The 21,097-nt window shown below is 35.1% G+C and overlaps 2 protein-coding genes across 2 annotated transcripts; both read left to right on the forward strand.

Annotated features, from left to right (window-relative positions):
* Positions 1-257: 257 nt before the first annotated feature.
* On the forward strand, positions 258-1,280 carry LOC133693819 (uncharacterized). The gene has a single exon (XM_062115145.1). The coding sequence runs from the start codon at positions 388-390 to the stop codon at positions 967-969; it is 582 nt and encodes a 193-aa protein (XP_061971129.1). The 5' UTR covers positions 258-387; the 3' UTR covers positions 970-1,280.
* Positions 1,281-11,809: 10,529 nt separating this feature from the next.
* LOC133693253 (metal transporter Nramp7.2-like) lies at positions 11,810-15,859 on the forward strand. Its single transcript, XM_062114432.1, has 13 exons — positions 11,810-12,399; positions 12,501-12,579; positions 12,678-12,718; positions 12,849-12,927; positions 13,070-13,174; positions 13,393-13,502; positions 13,936-14,117; positions 14,229-14,298; positions 14,498-14,671; positions 14,758-14,862; positions 14,961-15,092; positions 15,178-15,273; positions 15,360-15,859. The coding sequence occupies exons 1-13, from the start codon at positions 12,253-12,255 to the stop codon at positions 15,696-15,698; spliced, it is 1,659 nt and encodes a 552-aa protein (XP_061970416.1). The 5' UTR covers positions 11,810-12,252; the 3' UTR covers positions 15,699-15,859.
* Positions 15,860-21,097: the final 5,238 nt, after the last annotated feature.

The following is a 21,097-nucleotide window of genomic DNA, read 5'->3' on the forward strand; positions in this document are numbered from 1 at the left end:
AAAAGTTTAATCTATAGTCTATACGTACCCCGATATCATACACGTGGCAGTTCATGGCCGATGGTAGTTTCTCAAGGATATGGTCGGCTTCTCATGTCTTAATCTCTAAAGTTTGAATTTTTGCAACCTTAGTTTCTGTCCTATTTGATTACTTGAAATTTCTGTCTTTTGATATCTACGTGCATGGACCCATTAACCTCCATACTGGCCCCGCCACCCCGCTTCATGCCTTTAATCCCGCCGAGACCAAACCTTTTCTTCACCTCGCCATTTATAAACCTATATTATCAACAATCTCTGAGGAACACAGGAAGAGAGAATCGTGTCATTTTTGTTACTGTGCTTGCTTTCTTCGCTCTCAGTGTGGTTAGTTAATTTTCAGCTGAGATGGAAGTAGAAATAGACGATTCTTTCAAAAAGCCTGGAGCTGTCCCATTTAAATGGGAGATCCGACCTGGTGTCCCTAAGATCCAACGACAGCAAAAACAGCAAAAGAAAGAACTATCACCTCCGACATTGCCATCACCATCACCACCTTTCAATCACCGGCGTCCATCACCAACTCCTCAAGTACAAAAGCAAAAGCTTAAGCCCCCACCAGCTAGATCCGTTTTTCTCCCTCCACCAGAGCCCCGTGCCCACTCATTTCGATCTGTTCCACGTAGCCGCTCTGGGCGTTGGCGGTTTGAGCAACCCACCCATGTCCGACCTGAATGTGTTTCACCTGGGTGCTTCCCATCACCTCTATTAAGGAGAAAAGACAGCAAGAGGAGGACCAGCGCCGGCATGGCTAAACCTGCATCCGAACCTGATTATACCTCCGACCTTGACACGCTGTCTCGGTGGTCCATTTCAAGTAGGAAGTCGTTCTCGTCATTTCGTGATTCACCAGCCTCCTCATTTTCATCGTATCAGTCATCACCTCGACCAGTGAGTGATGCTCAGTGGGCTGGGTTTGGACTTTTTTGAAGGAACATATACATGTTGTTTCTTCGGAATGTTTACCAAGTCGATAAGTTTTGATTGCTTTACAGTTATGTACCAGTACTATGCCACATGTGTTGTCACTTTGTTGGATCTACAGCCCAAGATGACCTGTGGATATTTATTGTTCTCCTCCCATGGAGTTTCGGAGTTTTGTTTTCTAAGAGTACTATCGAGTTGCACGTAGAAATCAAAGCTCGTTCCAAAATCTCAGTCAATGTCGTTATGTAGACGCTATTGTCTTGTTTTTCTATAGATAATAAGGCAATTCAATGAAGAAAAAAGGTTTTTATCAAGTGCTCGTTGCTCTTTCTAGTCGTTGTTCTGGTCTATATTCATGAGGACATGATTGATAATTTGATGCCTGAAAGTCCAGACATCTGCCTGCCAATTGCATATAACCTTCTCCCGGCACGCCTTTGCTGATTTATTGACAAATCAGAACAATTTTGTCTGTCTTCGTAATTTCTGATTCTTCCAACCAACACTCAATTTATTGATATTTTTATCAATCAAAATGTATAAACTGTTTTAAATAAATATCTAATGTCAATATAAGCTGCAACCAATCTGTGTTCTATGACCATGAAATTTGAATAAAATCACCCCACTATGACAAAAATTAAATGTTGGCTGAGCTCATTGCAATTACAAAATATACTAAAATGGTTGGCTAACGTACTGTAACAATCCAAAATAACTTATTTCTTTTTTGTTTTCATCCTCAATTGTTTTTTTTTAAACTTCGCCTCCTATACCTAGTTTCATGACCAATTTGTCAAAAGTTGTTAAGAAAAGAAAAACAATTCAACAATTGAGGATCAAAGTGTAAAACACTAAGAAAACCCATGACCAATCTCAAACTTGGGGGAAATGTTCTTTTTCATCCTCATACACAAATCTTATAGTTTTTTTAATTTCAATTTTGATTCAAAAATTCATCTTGTTATGAGTTAAAGAAAAGAGAGACAAAGTCCTATGAAAATAATGAGAAGAGAAAAAATGTTTAGCTTGATTGCTTTTCGACAATGAAAGTCATCATTATTGGTGTCAACAGTTCAGGTCTGAACGATCAATTTAATAAGTCCATGTCTTAATGTTAAAATTTTGTATCATTTTAAGTTTTTTTTTTATAGCCAAACCATAATTTTATAGATCATTCAGGTTGTTTTAGGACTCACGTGCTTGAGGTTTTTTTTTTTGTTATGTGAGTTTTTTCCTTTGATTTTTTTTTTATCTTAGGATTTGTCAAGTCAACTAGGTCATGTTAAGATAACTCTCACATGATTTAATTTAAAACCTGAACTAAATAAGGAGTCAAGTCAAGAATCTTTAAATTTGACCAAATTGATCATGTTTAATGATAATGAAATAAAATCTCCCTACGACTGGACATTCTTTTTTTATTCAACATGTAGTGTAACACGAGAAGTAATCTAGTTATAAAAAAAATTAAAAGGCACCAGTCTTTCACTATAGCTTGTGAGGAGAAACATTATTCATTCGAATAATGTTTTTATTGTTGTCCCTCCTATTTTTTTTGTTTATGTCCCTTAATTTTTTCTTCTTCTTATTTGATCCTTTAACATTGCTTTGATTTGTGATTGGTCTTGGTGACTTGTTTTCATACCCATGTATAAGGATCTCGAGGTGTCGAGAAAATATTTTGTTGCTCGATTGATGCTTGGTTTAATGAAACAAAATAAAATATAATTAATTTAAAATAATTAGATTTTCGGGGATAAAATTTGAAACTTAAAGAAATGTTCCATCCCTTTTTTTTCCAACGTCAGTGACAGATGTGCATGCTTAGGGGGGAAGTTTATCTCTCTTTTTTAATTTGGTTTCCTTAACTTTATTTATTTTCAATTTGATCCTTTTACATTATTTTTATTTGGGATCTGACTAGGTAGTATGTTTTGGCTTCCTTGATATGAGGATCTTGTATTATCGATGAAAATTTTTGATGCTTGGCTTTGCAAAATAAAATACAATTTGGCTGATTTAGAACAAGTAAGTATTGAAGGACCAAAATTGAAAGTAAAACAAATATGGAGATTGAGGTAAATGGGCAAGGAAAAAGCATGTGGGGAAGCTCACAGAGTTTAGGAGGTGCGAGCTACTTCCCTTGAGGACCAAACGATGGCTTTCACTGTGGCTTTGGGAGCAGCACAACAAGCTCTTCTTGTTGTTCCTGATGTTTTCACCTATAATTGGTTGATAAATGGGTGCTGTAAGACTAATAGGATTGAGAGGGCTCTTGAGCTTTTGGAGGATATGAATAAAAGGGGTTGTGTGCCGAACCAAGTTACATATAATTCTTTCATTAGGTATTTTAGCGTGGTAAATGAGATAGATAAGGCAGTTGAGATGTTGAGGAGGATGCAGAAGATGAATCATGGTTTGGCATCCACGAGTTCTTATACTCCGATTATTCATGCTTTGTGTGAAGCAGGAAGGGTACGAGAGGCTCGAGATTTTCTTGTTGAGTTGGTTGAAACCCAGAGAGTATACATACAGGTTGGTTTGTGATGCATTGGAGTCAGTGGGAGAGGGAAATTCACTAGGTGATGAATTTGATAAGAGAATTAAAAATGGTATAGAGGATAGATATAGGGAAATGAAGACTGTGAAACCAATTATGGCACGTAAGATAATGCTGAAGCATATGGGAGTTCCTACTTCAGATCTAGATACTGGCTACTTGCTATGTTACACGGAGCTCTTTACCAATTTCTGGTGTATCATCTGTGTCTGGGAGATTTTCTGTTATTTAAGGTCTAGATACTGGCACTCGATCGTGTACAAAAGCATTGGATGCAATTACTTCAACACTGAATTACAAGCTCTTTCAGTATCTTCAGGTGCAAGTGGTTAGGTTATCTTCAATACTATTGAAATGAAAATCGATTTATATCTTTATCTTCTTTCAACAGGTTTGCTGCAGTACTAACTATGGACTCCCACAACAGCAGAACCAATATCCAGGTGCATTATCCTATCTTTCTCAAAAAATTTCTGTCAAGCTGACAAGGCAATCATTATGTTGCTCTCTATAGTATTCATGTTTCTCTTGAACGTAAAATGGGCTCGCTTTGTGTTTTGAGAACCGTCCCTAGTTTTCGGACCAGCACAGCTTTGAAGCGTGAATCTTTTCCTTTTTGTTATGCCTTAAAACTGAGCCAGAAAGGTTCTGTTAGAGCATGGCAGCTTTGTTTTGTTTTTCCAAACACAGCATTTGAAGAAGTAGCATGAAATATTTTACTCAAGAGTGGTCGAGAAAAGAAATTTCCTCTGCTATATGTGCTCGATGATTTTTTATTTGTGTTCAAGAGACAACTATTTGTTCCTTTGTCCTCATTAGCTGTTAACTGCTTATAACAGACATTTCCAGCAGGACAACGGAACATCAATGAACAAAAGAAAATGCGTATTGACACTGTAAAAGGAACAAACGATGGTGCTGATGACAATATTATTTGTTGTTTTTTTTTTTAATTTTTTAAAGATAAATTTGGATTTTATTAACTGAAATTGATTGGTTGGAACCAGTTTTGGTTCGGTTTTAATAAAAAATAAATAAAAGGAACAACCTCTGCATGCATGAATTGTTTCAAATTTTCCTCACACTCTATCTATTAACTGGTGTCATCAAAATTAATCTTCAGAAAGGAAGCATTTTGCTTTTACGTTTTACCCAATCAAGCACTTACAAAACATTAAGGTTGAGTTTGGTTACTTTCTTATTATAAAAGAGATTGAAGATAAAATTGTGCTGGGTTAAAATAACATAGACATAAAAATAAATATTTCATTAATGTAATTTTAGAATTAATTTCTATACTTTTAAATGTACATGGTGTATCTATAGAGACAATATTTATTATTTTTTATTCTTAAAATATCATGGTAAAAAAATTTTAATTCTAAAATTATCCAACTAAAATATACAACAATAAAAATAATAATTTTTATAGTTTTAAAACTTGATCTAAAACAAGGCTTAAGAGGGTAAGTAAATTTGAGTTAACAATTTTTTTTTTTAAAAAAAAACATCTTTCTAATTAATAAAAAAAATTCAAAAATGTCAACGGGTTTTGGACCTGGGTTTTACCCAAGTTATGGGTTGACTTGAGTTTTTGATTGGATCAAGTCGAGTCAATTATTCTTCTATTTTTTTTAAACCTGGAAATGTCTAGGTACTAGGTCAGCTAAATCCCAAGTTGACAAGCTAGGTTAGCCTGAGCTTTACAACTATTGTTATTGTACTATTATTAATTTCAAAACTTAATATAAACTAAAAAAATATCTAATTGTTTTTTTTTAATATAAGTTTGACAATAATATATATTAAGAGTAAAATATATATATATTTTTATATTTTTTCATGTTTTGTTCATCACAAACTGAATAAAATATAAAAATAGCTACTCTATTTTATAAACTATTACCAAATACAATTCTATTTTCATCTTATATTTTATCTTGTTTCTTTACATCTATTATTTTTATCTTTTCTGTCAAGAGGATTTTTTTATTATTATTATTGTTACAACACTGCATTTGCAAACTACCGGTTTTGATGACATAATCAGGCATAAAGAGTGTAAGATTTTTCCAAGTAGAGACAACTTTAAATTTCACGTTTTCATGACATGCATGAATTATATTATTTTGCCAATTTTTTCCTTTTCAAATGATTTTAATAAACAAAAATACTCAGAAATTATTGTAAGTTGGAAGTAGGTGAGTTGTGGTAAAGGGGATTGGCTGAGTAGTAACGGATGAAAAGGGAGGTTTATAAATTTTAAGAAGTTGCTAGTTAATTATATGGCAGGAGATTTATCTAACAAAATACAAATTAAGTGTGCAACTTTTCATCTTGCCATGAGAGGTGGAATCTATGAGTCAATTTGGCCTTAATGTTTGCAGCTACTTTTTATTTATTTATCTATAAAAAAATTCAATTTTCTCTAATCTAACATGATAATAATAGTTTTTTTTTCTTTTTTGTTAAAAGATGAAAAAGCTCATTAAGGTTGTTTTTAATTTTTAAATTTTCAAGGATATTTTAGTTGTTTTACTATGTGTTTTTTTTATGTCTAGTCAGATATCAAAATACACGTGATAATTATGAAAAATCATTATAAAAGTACAAATTACCTCTTGAAGCTAGTTTTAAGATTTTTGCTTTTAAAAATATTTTAGTTATTTCATGTATTTTTAAAATATAAAAAGACTAACTTGCTGCTAATTAACTTATTAATGACTAATACGTCTTATAAAAAGATATTAACGCTTAAACTTTTTGATGCAAGGAGAAAAATCATCATTATATTTTTTTCAACGGATCAAGTATTTGAGTTGAGAACTATAGTGTTTTCCCACTCTGTTAACAGGCTTGGAATGAAGATTCCGATAGGAGGCAAAGGCTTAAATTGGCGAGGAACTTGTCAACTCCTCAAAACAAATGTGTACTGTATGTATTCTAAAATTCTTCTAGGTCAATGTAGTTTCATCGCATGGAGCTCATGTTCTCGGGATTACTAAACAGGAAAATCTGGCTAGCAAAGCTTTTTGTGTAATTAATTCAAATTTCTTAAAGAATTATTTGAGTGATTCAGAATAATATCACTCACATTATATTGTTAATTTTGTTCAAAATTTTTGGCACATCTGTCATTTGGACGAAGTTGTAATTGTTGGGATACGATTGACCATATATTAGGTTAAGTAAGCTTCAAACCACACCTTTTTCTTTAACTCAAAATGTCTATAGTAAAAAGGCAAAGCTTAATCCTTCAATTAAATATCGTGTGTGAATATGATTAGATATTATTTTTAGGATAAGCTTCTACAAATAAAAAATTAGGTGCCCGAAGTTTTCATAAAATTAGATTTTTATCCTAAAACTTCTAAACCTACTCTTTTAACGAATCTAAAAACTAAACAATAAAAAGGAGCACGTATGGCTTCTTTCATTAATCATCATGAAACTTAAGGGTACTTTGGAAAAGGTTTAATGAGTTTAGGGACTGAAGTCTAACTGTAAACAAATAAGGGGCTAAAGATAATTTAAACAAATAAAATTTATCACCGAATTAAATTACAAGTCCTTTCTCTCTTAGTACACTTGTTATTGGACTCATACCGGGCTTTTTGTGAAAGTATTATAACTACATCTCATTAGTTTTATTTATAGAGATATTCTAAACTTTAATTATAATATAGATGTGATCGAGCTTCTTCAAATATATGTGTGTGTTTGATATATAGTTTTTTTTTCTCATATTATGATGGTTGTCATGGAAAATACTCTTTGGCATCTCTGTTATTGTGTGATATATATAAAAGCTTGCTCAAAAACTCATTATTATAAGGGCTAAAAAACAGGGTAATAACTCAACGTACTTACCAAGCCTAAATGACATGGGTCTTGCTTGTTTCCAGGCCTAATACTCTTGAGTTTAATTACGTGCTAAGCCCAAGTGCATGTGGGTATGACAAAATATTAGATCCATCATCATTGGGCTCGACTACATGTTAAGCCCGAGTATATGTGAGTTTGACGAGATGCCAGACACAACACCTTTGGGTTTAGCTACGCTCTGAGCCTAAGTGTATATGGGTCTGACAAGAAGTCATACCTAACATCCTTGAGTTCAGCTACATGCAAAGCCGTAGTATATGTGGGTTTGGAGAGATATCAAACCCAACATTCTTAAGTTGAGTTACGCGCTAAGCTCAAGTACATATGGATATGATAAGCTGTCAGACTCATCACCCTTAAGTTTGAAATTATTCCAGGTCTAACTACATATGAAGGTGATAATTTTTCTAGGCTACATGTTGAGCCACGAGGATTTGTTTGTTTATTCTTATGTGTTTTAATATAAAATGTTAAAAGTTAAGAATGATCATCTCCTTACATCTCTATGTGTACAAAAGTTTCCAAATAGCCTACCATATTTTCATCAACATTAATATTGTGTAAGAGATATATATATCTCTCATTAATATTGTGTGAGAAATATTTATCTCCCATTAATGTTATTAGGAGAAAATAACGCTTCAACCTCTTAATTCAAGCAACATGATAAAGTTCAGAGACCATATATAACATCCGAACCATCTAAGTAAATGGTTCACACTTTTCCTATTCTCTAAAATATTCATACTCTTATTTTCAGAGCATTTATCATACACAACTTATAACAAACACTATTGTTATTAAAATTTAAAGTTTATTTTCTCATTTATTGTAATATCTTATTTAAAGTCATTGACTTTATCATTGTAGGGTCTCTGAATCGCACCAAAAAAGACTGTTTTGCAGGTGTTAGGTCTTCTATCACCAATCATCAACTTTTTGAACTCTGGAGAAGATAATATTGAAGTGAACGTATGATCACTTACTATCCAAACACTAAAAAACCTTCATTCCTAAACATATTGTATTTTTGGAACATCATCAATTGACATCTTTTATGGAAAACTGATAAAAAGCCATCAATTATTCTTTTTGGACTGGTTTTTGACATCCTTAGTCACTATTAATTACATACAATCAAGATAACCTTAGGATGGACATGTCACATACCTCCTTGCAGTTGTTGGCACGCCTATTCCATCATAGTTTCAACAACTCATCAAGTAGGTGCAAGACCTTACCCAAGTCGTGTTGGTATCATAAAGGCAACATCAGGCCTTGTCACCCCAATAAGTCATAGCATATGAGGTAGCTCCCTCAGTCTCAACCTCTCAACCACAAGTAATCCTCTCTGCTAGGAGAGAATTGTATTTTCCAGAGGAGCCTTGGCAAAATGACATGGAAAGCTTTCCATCTTGATGATCTCCTAGTCCTTCTAGAGACTATTCTTGTAGATGTGAAACTCTCCCATTAGGGCATACTTGAAAAGTTCAATGAAGAAATGCTCAAGGTGAAGAAATTGATTGAGCTAGTAGCCGCAAAGGCTTTGATAAGTGGAATGAGAGAACATTCTCTATGGAAAGATTTGTATGCTATACTAGACAGAAGCTTGTTGAAGGTAAAACAAGTCATGAAAAATTATATAAAGGTGGAAAAAGCTAATATGTTGAGGCATGAGTCTTCTCATTTATACCAGGAGATTGAGGATGAGAAACTTTTCAAACAGAATCGCTAGATAATAATTCCAAGAAAGGTCGGAAAATGCTAGTAAGGGATTACATACAATACCCCACGAGGAGACATATGACTCCCCTAAATGCCACTCTTATGGAAGTTTTTACAGTCATCAAAGGTAAATACTTTGTTCAATATTTATTTTCTATGGTGTCGCCTCCACACACATGTACATTCAAGAAGTTTTGCTTGTTACACAAGAATAAAGGACATGATACAAATGATTATTTCACACTAAAGATAGAGATTGAGAGGATGATAGCGAAGGATTATCTAAAATAATTTGTAAAAGAGCATGCTTACATGGAACATGACAGAGAAGAGCCCATCTAGCCTGCCTAAGCTCCACTTGAGATTAATGTGATTCTAGGTGCCACTCGGCTGGGTGAGATACTTATAATGGCAAGATGAAATATGGAAAACAGGTACTCACAATGTCTTTTCAACAGAACTCATGGCATGAGCCTATAACTTTTACTCCAAAAGATGGATAGCGGCAGGGTGTGCATGCTTCTGCTCAATTGTGCATGACTTTAAGAGAATACACCGGTGTGATGTTATGGCAATAGCTGAACCAAGAGTTAGTGGGGAGGTAGCCGATAAAATAATTAAAAAATTGAACTTCTTGGTCAGTTATAAGTTTGAAGTTCATGGGTCATGGCAATCATGCTTGAAGGATGAGCTTCCCAGAGGCATGTATTAGAGTTCTGACAAGAGTCAAGTCAGATCATCATCCGATTCTAGTTGAGATGAATAGGGGAAACAAGATGTCTCAGGGCGAGCTACGTCCCTTCCGCTTTGAAGCAGCATGGGATAATCATGGGGACTTTGCAGCATTTATTTGGGACAGTTGGAGGAATGACGCAGGCCTGGTTCCAACCCTTAGGACCTTGAAGCATTTTTGAGGGAATGGAACCAGAATGTGTTTGGTAACATCTTTTATACGCAAGAGAAAGGTTCTAGCTGGACTTGGAGGAGGGCGGAGAGCATTGACAAATGGTGGGAATTCTTTCCTGTTTAAATTGGAGAAGGAACTTTCAAAAGAATATGGTAAGATTGTAACCCAGGAGGAGGTCCTATGGTTTTAAAATCCAGATGTCAGTGGATCACATTTGGAGATAGAAACTCAACTTATTTCCACACGAAGACCGTTATCAGACGTCAGAAGAACAGAATACAGGCTTTGGAGGGCGAAGATGGACAGTGGGTGTGGGAAGCAGACTTGCTAAGACAGATCGCAGTTGACTTTTATCAGAGACTATTCGCGAGAGACAGTGATTATGCTCTGCTGTTCCCTGTGAGAGGTGTTTATGGCGATGTGAGCCAAACAGACAGAGACGGGCTCATGTCACCATTTACAGATGAGGAAATCAGGAAGGCTTTGTTTGATATGAAGCCTTATAAGGCTCCGGGACCAGACGAATATCAACCCTTCTTCTACCAATCTCCGTGGAATGTGGTTGGCCCTGCAGTCTGCAAATACATCCGAGAGGTTTTAGATGGTAGAAGCTCAGTAGCTGAAATCAATCAGACATTCTTGGTATTGATCCCGAAGGTAGCTAAACCAGAATCCCTATTTCAGTTCCGACCAATTAGTCTCTGCAACGTGAACTTTAAAATCCTGACCAAAGTTATAGTAAATAGACTCAAGCCCATGATACCGAATCTGGTCTCTAAACATCAGAGTAGTTTCATCTCAGGGAGGCACATCACAGATATTATAGTCGTGGCCCAGGAAATCATTCATTCTATGCGATCTATGAAGGGGAAAAAAGGTTTCATGGCAATCAAGGTAGATCTGGAAAAAGCCTATGATTGTTTGCGATGGGATTTCATTAAGGACACGCTGCTAGACGTGAATCTGCCTCCTCAGCTAGTTACGTTAATCATGACCTGCATTGAGAACTCTTCACTCAGTGTTTTATGGAATGGGAGCCCTTCTGTAGCTTTTAAACCTACAAGAGGTATTCACCAGAGTGATCCATTATCACCATATCTTTTTGTCCTATTCCTATAGAGGTTGTCTCAGCTCATTGTTAAGTTTGTGGATACTGGGGCGTGGAAGCCTTTCAGGGTGGGTAAAGTAGGTACAAAAGTTTCTCATTTATGCTTTGCAGATAACATGCAACAATTTGCAGAGGCTAACGCCAAGCAAACAGAGACTATTATGGAGTGTTTGGATATGTCTTGTGCTTCATCTGGTCTGCGGGTGAGCATTGCTAGTTATTATAGACCTTATAATTTGGGCTGCCTCAATTTCTCACTGTAACATAACTTATAAGATGTTAGAAGTGTATTTACGATACGCTTTGAGCAACTTATTGCGTGATACTATCAAACATCAAATTGTTGACCGCTTAAATTTGCAGCAAGTATGGAAGATCAGACTGCCTTTTCCTTGACGGAGGGAACTCAAGCAAGAACTCAGAATTGGAATTCAGTGATGAACAAAGTCAATTACTTTAAGTTGAGCTGTGATTATCACGATGATACATTAATCCATGCCCAATGTGTCGACAAGATATCTAAAATCAATCCACCATTACCTAATGTATTATTAGCTAATTAATTAATTGATGATGATGCCGACGAAGACGACGATACATGCATATCTTGAGAGAGCGTGTTAAGGATTATCTACAGCACAAACGATAAGCATCCTTTGCAGATAAATCAGCTTACTGCATATCTCACCTTCGCTGCATATCTCATCTTCTGCAGAGTCTTCGTTGACACACCTTCAGTTGAAACAAATCTTTCAGTCTTTGTATTTGTGTTAAATGCAACTTGTACTTTACTTACAAAAGAGTTCATGATAATGAATAAATTATGTTCAGTAAAATTTCTATAGTTTATTATGTTTTAATTCTTTAGATTTAAACTTATCTAGGATAACTCTAGTCAGTTACATAATTCTTTAGATAAAGGAGATAAAGTAGTGTTTGATTTCATCTATAATTGAAAGTTAAGGGATGGCAGTAACCTACGAAAAACTATTCTGCTCTTTGTTCTTTGCCCCGAAGTTCTCTGTTCTTTGTTTTCTGTTTTTCGTTAACTTAACAAGTTGAGTTCTTTATGTATCTGTTGTCAACAGAGATAGAGAGATGGCAGGCATTCAACAGCAACAACTAGTGAAGGATACATTGCCTGCATCATGGAATGGTTCAAGCAACCGAATAGCTTCTGTTAATGTGGAGGGCCAGCCACAACCTTGGGTTGATGATCTTGACTTGGAAGACCCAAATCATCAGGTCTCTTTCATATATGTTCAGGGAAATTAACGTGTTGATTGAATTCAATTTTTAGTAAGCTTTTACGTTGATAGCATTTGAGCTCTCATTTTGATGACCAGAAACCTGGATGGAGAAACTTCCTATCGTATGTAGGACCTGGTTTCCTTGTTTCATTGGCTTATCTAGACCCTGGCAATTGTAAGTGCATGTAACTCCCTCCATATTCTGTCACTTATGTACTTACTGTATTTGGGACTATATGACTTATAAACAGTTTTATCATGGCATGTAAACAGTGGAAACCGATCTGCAAGCAGGAGCTAATCACAGATATGAGGTAATTAAAAGAGACAAACAGAAATGAAAAAACAATATCATAATTTTTCGTTGGCAATTAGAAAATCAGCACGCCTGGATAAATTCACTAACCGGCATTCGGTAATGTTATAAGTATCTGGTATTTTCAGCTGCTATGGGTGATACTTATCGGATTGATCTTCGCTCTGATAATCCAGTCACTTGCTGCAAACCTTGGTGTCAGCACCGGTAAAACATTCAAACATCACACCTCTTGGTTATCTCAAAAATTGTTTTGTTATTAACCTTGTTATAACTTAGTTTTAACTGGGATTTATCATTTTTTTTTCTTATTAGTATTGATTATTACAATTTGGTTTGAGGATTTTAGGAAAGCACCTGTCAGAGCTATGCAAAACGGAGTACCCAAAATATGTCAGGTATTGCCTGTGGTTGCTAGCAGAGATAGCTGTCATAGCTGCCGATATCCCCGAAGGCATAATTTCTTCCTTACTCCATTACTTTAAATTAATCTTGGATACTTATCTATGTCCTTGGCTGTTATTGAATGCTGTTTTGATAAGACACGTATACGTCTCAGTTTTGTTCTTATTCGTCGCTTTTAGACTGTTAAAACAAACAGGCTGAATTGTAGTCGAGAAATCAGAGGGGAAAAAAGAAATTATAACGTGGGATTTCTAAATTTGTTTACAGTGATTGGGACAGCTTTTGCGCTGAACATATTGTTTCACATCCCAGTATGGGTAGGAGTTCTTTGCACTGGTTGCAGCACCCTCCTACTCCTTGGCCTGCAGAAATATGGAGTAAGTTAGTAGCTCATTAAAGGGAAAATGAAAATAAAATATAAGAGTGATTTCTGTACTGGCCTTTAATTTTGACGTAATGTTTGACACCACTGTATACACATGTCAAGCCTTGAGTCTTCATTAGTTCTTGTCTGTATTTGCATGTTTGGTTTCAATACACCTGTAAGAGAAAAAAGGGTTTCCGTTGCTTGTGCTTTTCCAGTTTTTAGTTCCTTAATTGTTATTTTGTCAGTCAATTATTCACACTTAAGCTGGTATTTTGTTCTCTTCTATCCCAAATAAAAACAAAACAAAAAATATATATTATACTCTACTTTCCCACTCAGACTCTGTATTAGCTTCAATTTTTTAAGAATTAGGATGAAAGGTTGTTCATACAAGTCTTAATTTAATGCACTTTCTTCTGAAAAATCATTTATTTTTTGGTCAGGTGAGGAAGCTGGAACTGTTAATAGCAGTGCTAGTGTTTGTAATGGCAGCATGTTACTTTGGAGAAATGAGCTATGTAAAACCTTCTGCAACTGATGTGCTTAAGGGCATGTTTATACCCAAACTGTCAGGCCAAGGAGCCACTGGCGATGCCATTGCCCTACTCGGTGCCCTTATCATGCCGTAAGATCGATCCCCAAATATGACTCAATTGCTTTATATTTGTAATACAACGTCCAAGTTTTTCGATCTATTTTGTATACTAAATAACTCATTAGTCTGTTTTCTCTACAGGCACAACCTCTTCCTTCACTCTGCCCTTGTTCTGTCCAGGAAAATGCCAAATTCTGTCCGTGGCATTAATGTAAGCTAAAATAGCGAAACTAGATTACCTTGTAGTAACACTTTTCAAGGGCGGCTAAAGCTTGCTCACATGACATAAAATTAATAAATTCAAGCACCGCATTTTAATTCCTTTTTCTTCTTCTTCTTCTTCTCAGTTAGCTATGCATAATCTTCCTTGTGCAAATTGACTTGTATAATTTTGTTTCTTGATTTTACAGGATGCCTGTCGTTATTTTTTGATAGAGAGTGGATTCGCACTGTTTATAGCATTTTTAATCAATCTCGCAGTCATCTCCGTATCTGGGACTGTTTGCTCAGCCCAAAATCTATCATCTGAAAATGCAGATCGATGTGGAGATCTCACCCTTAACTCTGCCTCCTTCCTTCTTCAGGTAGAAACCACATAAGAAAAAAAAGAGTTACCATAATGCATATGTTCAAGGATAAATTGACAATTAGATTTAATTTGTTTTTGCAGAATGTGCTGGGAAAATCAAGCTCCAAAATCTATGCAATTGCTTTGTTAGCCTCAGGGCAAAGCTCCACTATCACAGGCACTTATGCAGGACAATACATCATGCAGGTCTCTGACGATAAAAAGATTAAAACTTTAGCATTTGAACTCAACTATTCATAATTCTTAGGAGATAATAAATTACTTTCGGGCGGTGTAATTTTCAGGGTTTCTTGGAACTTAAGATGAGAAAATGGATTCGGAACCTGGTGACGAGGTGCATTGCCATTGCTCCTAGTCTTGTTGTCTCGATTATTGGTGGATCATCGGGCGCAGGCCGACTAATCATCATTGCATCGGTTAGAAAAATTGATGACGTCAAACTAATCATAGTGTTAAATTATATCCATTTTCAAGTGTAACTAACTGTCATAGGTTCTGCAGATGATTCTTTCCTTTGAACTACCATTTGCTCTCATCCCACTTCTTAAATTCAGTAGCAGTACCACCAAGATGGGACCACACAAGAACTCAATTTATGTAAGCTTTTTTCTTCTTCTTGAAATAAATGTAAGACTCGACAGCTGCTTTTCATATACTAATCATTTTCCTTATTGTGATTACAGATTATAGTAATCTCATGGATTTTGGGTCTGGGAATTATAGGCATCAATATTTATTATCTCAGCACAGGCTTTGTGGGCTGGCTAATTGACAACAATCTACCAAAAGTTGGGAACGTTTTCATTGCAATTATAGTATTTCCTCTGATGGCAATCTATATCCTAGCAGTAATCTATTTAACTTTCAGAAAAGACTCTGTGGGGACGTTTCTGGGGCCAAATAAGAATGACCCACAACAACAAGCTAACATGGAAAACGGACTAACCAAATCTACCGAGGGACCAGAGATGGATCGAGTACCATATAGAGAGGATTTAGCTGATATCGCTCTGCCAGAATAGAGGGTTTTCTCTGTTACTGGACAAGACACCACTAATCAAATCGAGGTTAAAATGATGTAAAATGAAGCCTTTTTGTCAAGTAGTTTTGGCTCAAGTTGTAATATTGACTTTTATTTCAGTTTAAATCGATCAGGGCCATTACTATTGCCTCGAATTGTCAAGTGGTTTTGGGTCTTAATCAGATATTGCAGTGTAAGTTTTCGTTTTTGTTTTGTCTCCGCATACAAAATTTTTTATCCTTCCTCTTCTTTACCCTCTATCATATTTAAGTTATTCTTGATACATTAATGGCCAAGTGCAAACATATTTAAAAAATTTACCTAACCTTCTCTTTATTCATGTAATCTTTTAGGCATATGTTTATCCTAAACTGGTGAATAAGTTCTTGCATTAGAAGTTATAAAGGGTGTGTTACCTGGTGTGGTCTTCCACTGTTGAAAGGAAATGAAGCTTTAGATACCATTTTTTTTTTAATCCATTGCAAGATTAATAGACTCATCTTGTCATCTTACTTGGCCAAACATTTGTACCCATGTCGGAGACTTCAATATATCTTCAATGGAGGTCTGATATCATCTTTAAGGCCTCTAATGAAACTTGAAATGTTAATGGAGTTCCTCAATTCTTTCAAAATACTATTTCATTCCTTTCTGATGTGTCAACTTGTTGACATCCTAAACTAAATTGTCAAAAAAAGGACTCTTGGTTTTGGACATGATATTCACTTAAACAATGTTTGGTTATAAAAGAGTTCCAGTTTCAATATGAAAGTATATGAATTCAATGTCTCTATTTTTTATTTAGAGCCCATTTGGCTATGCGTTAGCATTCGCATTTCTTTAAAAACATACAAAATAGCCGTTTGATTACAGATTGTTAAACAATCAAAACACATGGATCCCACCATTTATATGCGGCAAGATCATGATTTTTTGGAAGCAGTAAAATACTACTTTTTCACAAGTTTCAACACGTGGTTCACAAGTGAATTGCACTGTTCACTATTCATGTGAACAGTGCAATTCACTTGCACTATTCACGTGAATAGTATTTGTTTTTTTAGTGTGTTAGTTTTTTTAACAGTTTTTTTTTAAAAAAACTAGTTTAGCGTGAATTAAATTCACTCGCATTGTGATGTGAACAATATTTTTTTCCCGAAAAATTAGTATAGATTGAATTAAATTCACTCGCACTGTAATATCAATTTTATATATGATAATATTTTATCTAATTTTATTACACACTCATAAAATTATGAAAACTGTAGTTCTTATCGGCTGAATTTTGTACGTAATGGAATTATAAATAGTTTAATGGAATAATAAAAAATATTTTATATAAAGTATTATTTATTTCATGATGTAATAGGAGTAGTTAATTCTACATTATTTAAATTTAAAACCATCAATATTAATATATATATTTTAAAATTATTTTATAACCTCAATTTCAACCACAGTTTTAACCAAACACCTATTTTTTTAAACCAACCTCAACTAAAAGTACTTTTTATAAAACAACTTTTTTCAAACCACAACCACAACAGCTACCGCAATACCAAACACACTCTTATTGAACCAAACATATTTTTATCTTTAAAAGTTATATTTAAGTAAAAAAAAATATCATGAAATGAGCATATCATGATTATATTTAAGTAATTGATTTAATTTAATTCAAAACAAAATTTTATATAAGAAATAATAAATGTAATGACATAAAAAATACTTCTGGACTATTTTTTAAGTTGGTGAAGAATTCTATAGAAAGTAAATAAAAAAAATAAGGAACTCAATCTCCAATTAAATCAAATGCTGAAAGATAAAACTAAAAAAATATTAGTTTAAAAAAAACAAATGAATCCAGGTTTATGTCTTAAACCTAGGTTAATCTCTTAAATTTATAACTCGTTAAATTCTAAACTTGAACTCAATCAAGAAACTCAATTTAATGTCGAAGAATGAAATAAAAAAATCAATTCAAAAAATCTTCTAAAGTAAAAAAAGAAAGTGGCGCTAAAAAATGAACGATGAAATAATTTAAAAAATCAATTTTAAAGATAATCTCAAATAAAATAAATAGAAATTAAAAGAATAAGGACCAAAACTAACAGATAAAAATCGAAGAAGAAAGTAATTGAAAACAAATTTCAATTCTATAAATTAATTAAAAAAATCAATTGAAAGAATAAAAAAAAATTTGAATGAAAAAAAAAATTGAAGGGCTATTATGAAATTTTAAGAGGTCATGCATAAAAATCAAGGATAAGAAAAAAAAATAAAAAAAAAGGTTAAATGGTGTCCAATCAAAAAAAATTATGCTACATGCATAACCTAGGGAGGAAGGCCTCGTCATGACTATTCAGGAAACACTAATGTAAGCCGTTGCAAGCATAGTTATTAAACCCAGCCAAGGGGCCGGGTCTCGGGTTTCATAGGTCAACTCGGGTCAACCCGGATTAACTTAGAAAAATTAAAAAATTTTAAAATTTTTATTTTTCATATGAAAGAATCCATGTAAATATAGATTATACATATTATGAAGTTTAAAAGAATATTTTAAAAAAAAATTTATTCCACATTAAAAATATATTATGTTAAGCTTTTAAGTTAAAGTATTTAAACTAAAAACGTTTTTTATCCCACATTGAAAAAACATAACTTTTTCTTTGGAAACATAGAGTATATTTACTAATAGGTTTCAAATCCCACATTGAAAAAACATAACTTTTTTCATGGGAACATAGAGTATATATATAAAAGGGAAGTATTTAACCAAAAGATTTTTTATCCCACATTGAAAAAACATGATTTTTTTCTTGGAAACATAGAGTATATATACTAATGGATTTCAAAGCCCACATTGAAAAAACATAACTTTTTTCATGGGAACATAGAGTATATATATGAAAGGGCTTCAAATCCCACATTGAAAAGATATTGTGTTATCCTTTTAAGTTGAAGTATTTAAACCAAAAGGTTTTTATCCCACATTGAAAAAACATGATTTTTTTCTCGGGAACATAGAGTATATATACTAATGGTTTTCAAATCCCACGTCGAAAAAACATAACTTTTTTCATGGGAACATGGAGTATATATATGAAAGGGCTTCAAATCCTACATTGAAAAGATACCATGTTATCCTTTTAAGTTGAAGTATTTAAACCAAAAGGTTTTTATCCCACATTGAAAAAACATGACTTTTTTCTTGGGAACATAGAGTATATATACTAATGGGTTTCAAATCTCATATTTGAAAGAAAAAAAAACCGGGTCTCATCCGGGTTCGCCCGGGTCGACCCGCCGGGTCGCCCGGGTCGACCCGCCGGGTCGCCCGGGTTTGGCTGAGCTATTGTCACAGCTGGTCTTTTATTAAACCCGGACCGGTCCAGCCACCGGGTCGACCAGCCAGGCCGGGCCGGGTTTAATAAGTATGGTTGCAAGTATTGTATTGCTTGAACATGGTAGAGCGACTTTCTTGCTGGCAAGTTCAATTCACGCTCTATCCATTTTATTATTATTATTATGAACCGAAAAGTTGACATCAAGAATTATATATATAAATAAATGTTAATTAGAACGAGTTATTGATACATATCAAAGAAAAAATCAATAAGTTGAAATAAATGTTATAACGACATGTTGATGCATGTCAAAGAGAAAATCAGAAAGATGAGAGATATTAAAATATCTAATCTTACGGTGTAAGGAGCCAATCAAAAATTTTGCATTTATGCTTTGCAGATGACATGCTTTTATTTGCGGAGGCTAACACCAAGCAAACGGAGACTATTAATGGAGTGTTTGGATATGTTTTGTGCTTCATTGCTAAGACCAAAGTCTATTTCTCTAAAAACTTCCAGCCAAGTCTAGCAAGATCTATTAGCAACAGGAGTGGTTTCTCAAAAACCGATGATTTGGGGAAGTATTTAGGTGTTCCTCTCCTTCACCAGAAGATTACAAAAAAGACTTGTAATTATATCCTTGAGAACACGCAACAAAAGTTAGCTAACTGGAAATCCCAGCAATTAACCTTGGCTGGTAGAATAACACTTTGTAAGTCCGTGCTTGCTAAGGTGCCTATCTACACTATGCAATCTACTATTGTTCCTAAATTAGTTTGTGTTGAGGTTGAGAAACTATGCAGGGATTTCATATGGGGAGACTCAGAAGCTATGGAAAGAGCTCACCTGGTCAGGTGGGACTCAGTGTGCAAACCGAAAATGGAGGGAGGTTTGGGAATTAAGAGCATGCATCCTCTAAACAGTGCTTTTTTTTTTAATGAAGTTAGGATTCCGCAAGTGAAAGCTAGAGGCCATGATTCTACACTATGGAAGGCCATCTGCAAAGTTTGGTCTAGGGGGGTTGGCTGGTCAATTGGCAATGGCACAGGAGTGAAGTTTTGGGCGGCTAACTGGTTGGAAGGCATTGGTCCTTTACTTCAGCATGTTTTTCAAGACGCCATGGTTGATTGCCAGGATTGCACAGTTGCAGACATGGTGGGCTCAAACAATCAGTGGTTGCGGGACAGAGTGCGAAGACATATAGCTGAGGAATCTTTCTGCAACCATTCCGACCGTGAGGTCGAATCTTCTCTACATGTGTTGAGTGGTTGTGTTCATGCACGTAAGGTCTGGCTGCAACTTCTTAAACCAAGCGAAAGAGGGGTCTCTTTCTCCGCAGCCAGGGGCGGAGCCAGGGAGGGGCTAGCAGGGGCCCCGGCCCCTGCAAGGAATTTTTTTTCCAGCCCCTCCCTTTATGATATGTATAATTTTAGCTTAAGTAATAAAGTAATTAAAATCTTGGCCCCTCTTAATTTTATTTTCTACTTCCGCCACTGTCCGCAGCTCTCATCCCTTGGTTAGTCAGCAACCTCTCATCCCCTCAGCCAACCAGTGACGGTGTAGAATGGCAGCTAGTGTTTGGGGTTGCAGTTTGGTTCCAATGGAAATGCAGGAATCAGAGAGTCTTTAGTTCGGGTTCTCCCTCGATTGACAATCCTCTAGGAGGCATTCGCAGAACATTGGTTGATATCAATTGCACTTTTGATTCCTATCCTGTTGGACAGGACAGATATAGACATTCTACTCTGATTGTTCGGCATAATCCCCCGACCAATGGGTTAAATTAAATGTTGATGGGTGTAGCAAAGGAAACCCAGGGTAGGCTGGTGCAGGAGGACTTATTAGAGACTGTCTCGGTACTTGGGTGCGCGGTTTTGCAGTTAACATGGGATACTGTTCTTCAGTTCGAGCTGAACTGTGGGTTGTGACCATCGGACTTGAACTCGCATGGTCGCTGGGTTACAGAAAGCTGATTCTCGAGTCAGACCCCGTTCTTGCAGTGGATTATTTGTTAAAGGACCACGTTGTTCCTTACGCCACTTATGCTCTCATG

This window comes from Populus nigra, chromosome 5 (genome assembly GCF_951802175.1).
Source record: "Populus nigra chromosome 5, ddPopNigr1.1, whole genome shotgun sequence".
Classification (NCBI taxonomy): Eukaryota; Viridiplantae; Streptophyta; class Magnoliopsida; order Malpighiales; family Salicaceae; genus Populus; species Populus nigra.

Excerpts from the sequence above, each read along its gene's own strand:
- LOC133693819 (XM_062115145.1), top strand. The coding sequence starts at position 388 with ATGGAAGTAGAAATAGACGATTCTTTCAAAAAGCCTGGAGCTGTCCCA.
- LOC133693253 (XM_062114432.1), top strand. The coding sequence starts at position 12,253 with ATGGCAGGCATTCAACAGCAACAACTAGTGAAGGATACATTGCCTGCA. Across the intron at positions 13,503-13,935 it reads TTGGCCTGCAGAAATATGGA|GTGAGGAAGCTGGAACTGTT; the intron begins GTAAGTTAGTAG and ends TTTTTTGGTCAG. Across the intron at positions 15,274-15,359 it reads CACACAAGAACTCAATTTAT|ATTATAGTAATCTCATGGAT; the intron begins GTAAGCTTTTTT and ends TTGTGATTACAG.